An 11,244-nucleotide genomic window follows, 5' to 3' on the forward strand; every position below is an offset into this window, starting at 1 on the left:
TCTGGATGGTGAATTCTAGCAGGCGATGATCGCTGTCCCCCAGGTGGTCAAGTACCCGCAGACCCCTCACCAGGTCATCGCCCATGGCCAGGACCAGGTCCAACAAGGCGTCTCCCCTGGTGGGGCTGTGCACCTCCTGGGTTAGATGGAGGTCCTGTATCTCAGCTAGGAACCTACATGAGCAGTCAGACCTGGCTGACTGCTCTTCCCAGGAGATGTCTGGAAAGTTCAGGTCACCCATGATGACCACATCCTTTGACCTGACTACCTCCGTGAGCTGACTTAAGAATTCCCGGTCTAGCTCTTCTGCTTGGTTGGGTGGTCTGTAGTAGACCCCCACCGTTAAGTCCCTTTCCCCTCGACTTCCTTGTGTTCTAACCCAGAGCACTTCAGTGTGCCCCTCCTCAGACCCCATGCTACTCATTCAGGATGTGTATTTCTCCTTGACGTAGAGCGCCACGCCCCCACCTTTCCTCCCTGTTCTATCCCTCCTGTACAACCTATAGCCCTTGATATTCACCACCCAGTCATGCGTTGGGCCCCAGCACGTTTCAGTGATCCCCACTATGTCTGGGTTGGTGTCTGCTAGCAGGAGGGTAAATTCCTCCTTCTTGTTCCCCATACTATGAGCATTTGTGTAGAGGCATTTGAGACCTCCTGAAGATGCATGCACTGGCCCCCTAATCTCACTACTACTCAGGTCCCTGTCTCTTACCTGGGTATTTCTTGTGCTCGTTGCCTGACTTGGCTGGGCTGTTCATGTGGGTAACACTTGGTTTAGTGGTCCAAGACTTCCTCCGCCCTCGTCTTCCCCTTCCCCCACCAAGCCTAGTTTAAAGCCCGCTGGAGATCAGCCAACCTAGAAGAGCCCACATGCTTACCTTTGGGGGAAAGGTGAAGCCAGAGTTTTAGGTGGTGGCGGGGGCAGGAATTTCCTTACTTTATATGATCAGGATGAGCAGGTATTTGTTTAATTGGCTACATCTTCAATGGAAGTAGGAAGCAGATTTCTGCCGTTCATTGGACCTTTGTCTCTCTTGAGCTTAATCACAACTGCTGTCATCAGAGACAGCGGTGGATCAGAATCTTTCCTAGTAGAATAATGAAGGCCCTATGGCTTTTGTGGTCTTTTGAGCAGAATGCCAAAAATGCTTTTTGGTCAGAGCTTTTTGGTCAAATAAACCTCTCCTAATGATGTGCTTGCTCTTTAAAAAAAAATGTGGTAAGTGACCATGTTGTGTTCTATAGTTAACCAAACTTCTGTCAGAACAATATGATGGAACCTGGGTTAAAAAATGATAATCAGATTTCCCTTAATATATCAAACACTCTATATACTACATCAGACATTGAAGTTTGGAGCACAGCCATTGACGTTGCAGGAAAGTACTGTAGTGAGCAGAAATCGGCAATCAGCTTGGATTTTTGGAATAGTGTTTGGCTAAATTATAGTAACAGCATCTCTTAGGTTAATGAAATTAAAAGCAAGAATAGGAAGGGTAATCAAGCACTTTCCCTCATGTCCAAAATTCTCAACATGGGATAGCAGGGAATTCAAGGATGTTTAGCACATTGTGAAACTGTCATGTACGCAAGGATCTGGAAGCCATCAAATGAAGGCGTCATGTGAGACTTATGTAAAAGGTATATTGAGCTTAAGGTCTCACCATATGCTGCAAGGGTAGTAAATAGTTTCTAACCTATATAAGCTATGAGTTTAAAAAGTAACTGCCCTTTTTAGAAAGGGAAATAAAATCATGCCTTTCTGGAATCTTTTTCAAACTTTTGTTTAAGGTGGTTGAAAGAATTAGCTGTGCTTCAGATTTTTCAAGGTTTAGTGATTCTCAGCCAGGGTGCATTGAGATCCTTTCAATGGTGCCATGAAATGACACATGATGTTAGCACTGCTAGGTGTATAAACTTGATTCATAAGATAAACCCAGGCATTTCAAATAGGAATCCATAGAATTAAAAACATTCTGACATGTTATGGGCTTTCTGAGTTCTTTGCAATAGAAGAATTGCTTTATTATTTTTTCCATGCTACAGACCAATGAAAGCTAGGAGATGGCATTTGCTAAGAGGTACCTGGAGTCTGAAGTTAAGATCCACTTGTTTAAACAGGTTGGGTGCATCTACATGAGATGCTAGAAGCGCAGTCAACTAATTCTACTGTGCATTAGTGCATCACAGCGAAAGCCATGCTAATGCACATAGAATTCATCTACTGTGCATTCGTGTCACTTAAAAAAACATGCTCCAGCACTACTGTGCAGTAGCACTGATTATGGTAAGTTTAGTACCTGTTATTACAGGTACTAAACTTAATACACTGTAATTACAGCACATTAACACGTGTAGATGTGCCCATTCTGGTTAAAACATGATGCTAATTTATTTTTAACTAGTTATAGTGTGTATTTCTGTTCTCAATTATATTTATTTGCACGCATTATATTGTTACCTATCACAACTGAATACATTGCCTCAACATAAAATATCAAATAGTAGCACTTCAAAGGAGGCTGGGCTTAAAATTAAAGAGAAGAAAACCTAGGTTAGAATTTTCAAAAACCCTACAAACTATGGAGAGGGGTGCCCAGCTCTCACTGAGTCAGACACTCAACCTCTTCAGTTATGCACCTTTTAAAATTCCCATTCAAAAAGTTTTAAAAGTCCAGATCAAAAAGTAAGGTTGTATACTGGTGGCTGGAAGCTTGTTAAAATTAGGCATTGAGAGATCACTAGAAGAAGCAGGTACCAAAAGGGTCCTTCATTGAGAATGCCCTGTCACCCAGGAAAAAATAAAGGCAGGGGGTTCCAAATCATTTGTAGATAATTTTCAACACCTTGAATTTCAGTTAGAAGTTAATATTGTAGAATAATAAGGGTACCCTGGAATTAGGTACTTAGAGGTCTTTGACCCCGCTATGTTCTACCCTAACGGAACTTTTCTGGTTACTTTATAAAGATAGGCTCTTTTTAGTAGGTAGACAGCAGCCACCGAGTTGGGTATCAGACTAGGAGAAGCAAATTTGTTTCTCTAACAAAATTTTACTTTTGATTTCATCCCATCTTGCTTTGGTACCTAGTAAAAAGGCACAGGGTCTTGCCAAGACCTTTCAGGAGTTCTTAGAAATCTCTTGTAGTTCATCTTTTAAGCTGGGTGTGGCAACTTGCAACATGAGTCCCACAAGTGGCACAGGCAGCCCCCCTGTATGTGACACCAGCAGATCAGGAGGGAACAGGCAGCATATAGCAGGTATGACAGGAAGTAGAAGGCAACTCGGGAGATCAAGCAGGAAGCAGAGCAGGAGTTTGGGTAAAGGAAGGGGATCAGAATGGCACTTGCGGGGTGCAGGACTTGTTTGTGGCATGTCTGCCAAAAAAGGTTGATCTCCCACTGTATTAAGTATTAACCATATCAGTCTTGTGGTAATATGAGTTGTCTTCATGATGAACATGAGCGCATATATTATCTGATTACTGAACAATATTTTGACAAGACATTGTTTCTGATAATGCTTATTATTTCTGTGGCGTTGATAATGAATATATCTGCGTACAGATGCATATAGTAAGTACTTTTAAAATCTATTTCTGACTGTAGTAGAAATGTCTTCTTTAAGAAATGTAGTTAGTTAACACACATCAGAACTGTTGAAACATGGCTTGAGTCTTTGGGTTACCTTACTCTATTTAAGGTGTCTGATGGTTACTATACATGGTTAGCTATTATAACATGTTGATACCTGTACAATTGTTGTCCTTAAAAGATCATATACAATGATCGTACCCTGGAAATGGAAATACTTTAGGTGTTTGCTGCTTTGAACTTCGGGAATTCTGGAGTGATTTACATAATATTGTTCAGTAACTGTTAACTTTTTTTAAAAGCAGCTACTGTTTTTTCTGATAGTGTGAAAGCATTAATTTGATTAACATGTAGAATTTAATTGTTTTCTAGTTAATGTGTAGTAGTCACAGTTTATTCAAGTTTATTTTGCACTTGATTGGCTCTGACTTCTGCGACAAACTTATTATAGTATGGTTTAATTTACCAATTAGTTTTGGGTTTTTTTAAATCACTAAATTCCTGAATATATATTTGTATTGGGCAACACTGAACTGTAAGTTTAAAAAAAAAAAAGAATAGATAAAAAATCAGATATTTATGCTTTTGGGGGGGTTTTTTGGATGTAATAAACTTTCAGAATGGGTTCCTTCAACATAGAATATTTCAATATTGTTCCCTTTAGTTGAAACATAAAAGGCCAAACAGAACTGAAAAATAATTAAACCACATATTTTACTTTCAACATTTTTTTCCAGCCCATTTGCTTACGTGGATCCCTTGCATTGTAACATGGCATATTTGTACCTTGAACTACTCAAAGACTCCCTCAACGAGTATGCATATGCAGCAGAACTAGCTGGCTTGAACTATGACCTCCAAAATACCATCTATGGGATGTATGTAAGTACCCAAATCAAGGAAAATCTTGGAGCCTAAAATCTACTTCCACTCATCAACATTTTTATATTGATTTGTTGGAAGCATTTTTATTTAAAATATGGCTTTTTCCATTGTGGGTCTAAGGTTTTGTTCTCTTTTTTTTAAACTTAACTGCTAATCATGTATTTTCTTATGATTTGAATTTTAAGTTGAATCTTGTCCAATATTTTCATTCACATTAAGTAAATTTACTCCTCTTTCTTTTTATATCATTTCAATGAATTAGTTAGCTTTAAGATTCCTTCTTCCTTCTAAGAAGGATGATTGGCCCTAATTTGAGTTTAGATTTCCATTTTTTTGTCAGATGCCTACTGAAAGACTTTCTGACTAAGAAAAATTAATATCGCTGTTTAATTAATGATTCATCTCAGCTTTCCTTTCCAAGAAATACTGATCATGAGGCTGCATATACATACTCTTCAGTCATGTTTCTTCATCCATTACATTGTCACTGCTTGAGGTATCAAAGCATTTCTTTTGTTTTTCTTTTTGTTAGTCGCTACATTTATGCTGATCCTCTCCATTGCAACATGACATACCTGTTTATCAGGTTATTGAAGGATGATTTAAAAGAGTATACATATGCAGCACGCCTCTCAGGTTTGATCTATGGCATTGCATCAGGAATGAATGCAATACTTGTAAGTAAGAAAAAACTCAGGAAGAAATGAGACAGCTTAGGAGTTGAGTTGAGCTTGGGGAAACATTAGACTTCTGCATTTCTAAATAAAGTAGTTTTGTGGGTTTTTTCTCCTCCTGCATCTATCTCACAACTAAAAAAAACCCCAAACCTAGTGTTCTAACCATTAGCAATAGCTGGTTTACAATTGTATGCCTTGTGAAAGTGTGTGCAGTGCATCTGTTTGCATTCTAATTAATTTATTTACCTGTTTGCACAGTAACCTGGAAGCATTATGGCCTGTTTGATATATACAACCCAAAATGCTTTCTTTTTTCTTTTTTTTAATAAGTGTTAACTCCCTTGTTTATATAGTACATATATTTCTGCAGCAGTTACCCTTTGAAATTGATTTTGCATGTGTGTATCAGACTAATAGCTTTCTATGAATTTTTATTTGGAGTTGATTTTTTTGTTCAACTGTTTTAAAATTCAAAATTATGATGATTTGCTATTTAAAAATATTTCCTTTTGATCATTTCTTTTTTACTTTAATGCAAGTTATAATCAAACCTATTGTGCAGTTCTGCTGAAAACTTCCCATTAACTATCTTTTTGTAATAAACAGGCATTCAACTCTCATATAGAACATAATACTTTCAAGAACAGTTTGTTGAAGTGTATTGTATATTTCCTTTAAATTTTTTTTAACAAAAAGGCTGCTGGCATATTTGATCCTGTGACTTTATCTTTTTTTAATTTTGTCCCGCTTAAATCTTGTTTTGTGGTAGGTTCTACTCTGATAGGGAAAAATATACACTGTTTTTCAGTCTCAGAACTTGCTGACATTTTTATTTCAATGTTCATAATTTACTTCTAAAAAGCAAACTTTGCTTATTTGCTCTTAGCTTTTTAAAGCTGTTTTTATAAGCAGGTTTTGTTCATATCTTGGAAATTTATTTTCTTAAAATTTAAGTGAACATTACAGTTTCATGCTGTAAACTAAATTTACTCTGAATTGATATTTATAACTTTCTCTCTCTGTCTAAAGAGACTCTTACAGAATATGTTGACATGTGTAATAGGTACCCTGCAATCTTGTAGGATCAATGATGTACTTAACCCAGTATTTATTCACCATATAGTCTTATAGCACGTTTGTAATACTACAATGCTCAGGACATTTTTATGATCAACACAAGTGTACTATATAATGACTTTATATGTGCCTTCATTAAAAACAAAGTAAATGTATGTTTCTTCAAAATCATATGGTTGATTATTCAGTGTTTCAGTGATCATGAAAGGAAAAATATTTATGTAGCAGAAATCTGCTTTCTGGACTTTGTTTTCATAACTACTACATTTTATTTTTTCTTGGAAAGATTGTGTTTCTCCCTGGTAATTAATGTTCCACATTCTCGGGTTTTTACTGCTTTTTTTTTTTAAGTTATTTGGTTTTTGCTGATTTACGCCCATTTTTCAGTTCAAATCCCTGTTAACCAGCTTGAGTGGGGAATGGCCCACTCCTCACTCATGTCGGTTAGCCAGGGATTTGAACTGAGAAACGGATGGTGGTGGTAAGCTAAAAATGCCGCTGTGCTGGTTACCTGAGGCACAGGTTTCCAGCTGTATGCAAAGAGGGGGGCATTGATGGTGGCCTCATGCAAAGCAGGGGGTGAGCGGGTGGCAGTGGCCATGTGGGGACTGGAAGAGGGTGGCTGGAACCACTGCCTGGGGGCGCAGGGATCCCAGCTCAGACCCCGGGTGGGGCAGGACGGTCCATGGGAATCGCTCCTGGGGCAGGCAGGTCCCACCTGCACCCTGGTGGCTCTGGCTGTGGCTCTGCTGTAGCCCTAGGAGCAGATGTTGGGTTGCACTGTGCCCCTCCCTCCACCCCTTCCCTACTCCCTCCTTCTATCACTGCCGATTTTTCCCTCCCCCCCCCCGATTTAAACCAATTTCCCCTCCCTCCCTCTTCTACTTTTTACCCCAATTTCATCCCAGTGTCTATGTTTCAAAGATGATAAACCCTGAAAAATTCCCGGATTTTTTTTTTTAAAGTAAAAACTGAGAATGCAAAACACTACTGATGATATAACTGTGGGTCCCACTTTGATAGCTCAAATCGAAAGATGACTTAAATCTTGTAGTTTCTGTTTGTTCTTGAGAAACTTATTAAAGACGTTTTCCTAGAGGTGCACAGATGCATTGTACTGTATCAGCACCAATAAAAAGAAATTTGACATTATCGACATTTGGGTTTTTTTGGCTGATGTGGCCAAAAAAATGTGGCGGGTTTTTTTTTGTTTGTTTGTTTTTTTTAAATACCACATGCATGTGCGCAGCCACAGCATGCACGGGGCCAGGAGTGCAGCCGAACAGCTTAGAGAGTAGCGTCCAGCTGGTAAGTCTGCTGGGAGGGAGAGAGCTTGGGGGTGCAGATTGAGCCCCCATGGTGAAGGAGGGAGTGGGGCAGGGGCAGGCATCGCTCAGCTGGAGTGGGGCACAGGAAGTAGTCAGTGACTTTTGGGGGGGGGTACAGAGGGAGGCAGCTCCTGCCGCTGCGTGCATCCCCAGGGGAGGCATGGAGGGCATGTGCCCCCCTGGATCTGTGCACGGGGTGAGGGTGGGCTGCCACTGCGTGCTCAGGGTCAGGGTTGCTCCAACCTCTTCTTGGTGGCTGTGCTTGGGCCACGTGGGGCAGGCAGGGGTGGCACTGGGAGGGGGACTATGGCAAATATGGACATGGCACTAGCCCCCCTGCAGATCACCTCCCAGTGCTGCCACTGCCCTTCCCACCCCGCTCAGCCCTGCCCTGCCCTGCCCTGCCCAGCATTAGTGCAACCACTGAAAACAGCCCTGGCCCTGAGTGTGCAGCAGCAGCCCACCGTTGCCCCATTCACAGATCTGGTAGGGGGTACATGCCCCCTATGCCTCTCCTGAGGGCGCACGCAGCGGCAAGAGCTACCCCCCTCCCTGCGCCTCCTGGATGAGTCGCCGGTTATGTCCTGCACCCAGCCCTGCTCTGATGGGGCAGCGCTGCCCCTGCCCCACTCCCTTCCTCGACCCAGGGTCTTCAGTCTGCCCCCCAACACTTTCCCCAACCCACCCACAGACTTACTGACCAGACGCTGCTCTCCAAGGTGCTGGGCTGCTTGTCAGCAATCAGATCAGTATCAGCTGATATGGCTGGTCAATAATTGGCCATTGGTATTGTCCCAAAAAATCTATCGGTGTACCCCTACTTGTTTCTCACCACATGTACCTTTCATACCATGAAACAATTGTTTAGCTATTCTTTGTACTTTCTAGATGCTGCTTTTTAATTTAAGTAACTAATAGCCATACATTACCTTGAGTATCCTTATCCAGACTTTGTATTAAGGTATCCATATCTTATTAAATTTGAGACTAATTCTCTGGGATTTACCCTACTTACTTCTAGCATTGTAGGTGGTGTCTGTAGTGACTCTACTGTCATGATATTTGTTTACTATTACTCCAGTAAAATATATCTATTTCTGGGACATTCTCTTTAGAATGAAAAATATAGTGAGTTCTTCAAGCACACTTTGAGTGGAGGCTGTATACAAACAGTACAAACAGAAAAAGTGCATATGGGCTCTACTCAACATCTGTTTAGTAAAGCCACAGTGAATTTTATATTTATCCTTTGCATCTAATACTATTAGTATAACTATACATATATATTGTCTTCAATGGTACGCATCTTTTGATTAATAAAATTGATTGTTAGAATAAATCAGATTTTTTTTTTCTGATTCCATTGAACCTATTAATTTTGTCTTTGTTTAATTTTGTTTAGAAACTGCTCTTTTACCTGTAAAGTTTTAAAGCACCTTATACACTTTTTCCATAGCTTTCTGTAAAAGGCTATAATGACAAGCAGCATATCTTGCTGAAGAAGATTATTGAGAAAATGGCTACCTTTGAGATTGATGAGAAAAGATTTGAAATCATCAAAGAAGCGGTAAGCTGTATGGGAAATGTAACTCTTTAAAACTGAGTAAATGGATTAGGAGTGAAGTATCAACATGATTGTGGTTGAGAGCAAAATCTGTCAAAGGATGGGATGAAATCCTGGTGCATTGGGCCCATGGAAGCTTGTGGGAGCTTTGTCCTTGACTTCCCTGTGGCCAGGAATTCACCTCAAGCATTTTAAAGGGCATTATACAATTTAAAAGAACTGACCCTACAATCTTAATTCAAGTAAAATACAGTGGGAACCTTATTGTTTAACCAGGATTTCAACTTGAATTTATAAAGGAGTAGAACAGTGATTCTCAGAATTCCATTTTATGCTTTCATATTACAGCAGGGGTGGCCAGTATGCAGCATATGTGCCACAAATGTCATGGGCAGCTACTGTGTGTATCTCATAAGTCCTGGCACTTGGTAAAGGGAGGTGTTAGAAAGGAGGCAGGTGGCTCGGAGCCTCTGGCTGTTTGGAGCAGAGAGGGGAAACCACACTCCTGTAAGACGAGGTATCAGGTATCACCGCCAGGAGCCAGGCTAACTCTTCCCCTGTTCTCAAGCCACAGCTGAATTAAGGCTTTGGATCTATGTTCATCATAGAAACCTGCAGCAGTTGCTGTGCCAGGGAAGGGTAAACACAGCTCTTGGTGGTGACATCTCTCCTGTAGCAGTGTCCTGCCCCTGCTCTACTCCAAGTGGTTGTAGGCTATGAGCTCCTGTGCCTCCATTCTGGCTCTCCCAGGATACAAACTCTATCAGGTATGTCTGGGGGTGGAGGGTCAGCATGGTACTTAGCAGGGGTTGGTGTTTAACTTGTGAGCACCCACTAAAAAAGGGTTGGCTTCCACTGTGTTACACAGAAGGTCAGTGCTCCAATCTGATATGTCCATAATGGAAAAGCATGTCAGGGGATCTGCAGTCCCATGTGCTGTAGACCAGCTTGGGCTTGTAATTCTCAGATTAAGAACCTACAGTAGAGAGTATTCAGTTTGTAAGGTGTACTCAGACTTCTGAAAGTGAGAACTGCATGAATATCAGTAACCTGTTACCCATATTCACAGCATATGTTTTACCAAATATTTGTTAGATTTTTAAGATAGTTATGAGTTCTTAGTTACTTCTAGTAGTCCAATTTCACAATGTAATTATTTGGACTGAACTTATTTAATTAAGACAAAAGCATTATCATATAGCAGAAGACTTTAAATATTTATTTCAAATTTACCTATTGGGACATAAGGAAGATTTAGCATAAGAACGCTATGCTGAGGATCCTTATAAAACTAAGAATTGGCACAAAGTATTTGGCCTCTGACTAGACTAACTGATTAAAATATTGGTTTAGGAGCTATCTGCTATAATAAACTAATAGCAATTGAATTCTGGATACAATTTTTGTGTTGGTCAAATGAATGGTCATAGTTTAGTTGTTACGATCACAGTTCAACACCGTTATTAAACTGGTTGAAAAGGCACAAATGTAGAATAGCAGTTAACATTGCTGGCTTCTAGAACAGTTTTTTTAATTGGGTGGTAATTAAATTCATTGGTAACATTATATTGAGAAGTTGAATTTTGTAATTATTTAATGGTTCTTTTAATCTTGTAGTATATGCGATCGCTTAACAACTTTCGAGCTGAACAGCCTCACCAGCATGCTATGTATTACCTCCGACTATTGATGACAGAAGTTGCTTGGACCAAAGATGAATTAAAAGAAGCTCTAGATGGTAAATGTTTGCCAGTTTTTAGTTTTTTCTTTTACCTAACTCATTTTTATTGTCTCACTCTAGTGTTCAATATTTCTGTTTTTAGGTGGGGATTTGGTCTGTTGTCCAAAAATAATTAAAATTACTGTATTATTTTCTGTAATTATGTATTACAGAAATAATTACTGTATTTACTTAAATCTAAGATGAGGGGTTTTTTCCCTCTAGTCAGCAAGGAGGAAAAAGTCTCTTGTCTCAGATTTGCATACAAAGTGGAGGTGGGGGCAGGTAGCTGATGTGTCTCTGACTCTGGCCCTGAAGCTAGGTCAGGGCTAGAGGCAGACCCACAGCAGCCTCCTGTCCCCGTCCCCCCCACTCACTTTCTGCAGCTTCTGCCACCC

General features: G+C 40.3%; 1 protein-coding gene across 4 annotated transcripts in view; it reads left to right on the top strand.

Moving 5' to 3' along the window:
• Window positions 1-11,244, top strand: part of IDE (insulin degrading enzyme) — a 131,435-nt gene that overhangs the window by 86,743 nt on the left and 33,448 nt on the right. For 3 of the 4 annotated variants that reach the window (XM_019502638.1, XM_019502636.1, XM_019502637.1), the window contains exons 15-17: window positions 4,333-4,477; window positions 9,019-9,129; window positions 10,744-10,864. In XM_019502638.1, coding sequence (XP_019358183.1) covers window positions 4,333-4,477; window positions 9,019-9,129; window positions 10,744-10,864 — 377 coding nt within the window. Of the gene's footprint in view, window positions 1-4,332; window positions 4,478-5,012; window positions 5,158-9,018; window positions 9,130-10,743; window positions 10,865-11,244 lie in introns of all 4 variants that reach the window. The other variant, XM_019502639.1, reaches the window with a different exon arrangement.

The sequence above is a fragment of the Gavialis gangeticus genome, unplaced genomic scaffold (assembly GCF_001723915.1).
Source record: "Gavialis gangeticus isolate Ggan-Ray unplaced genomic scaffold, GavGan_comp1, whole genome shotgun sequence".
Lineage (NCBI taxonomy): Eukaryota > Metazoa > Chordata > Crocodylia > Gavialidae > Gavialis > Gavialis gangeticus.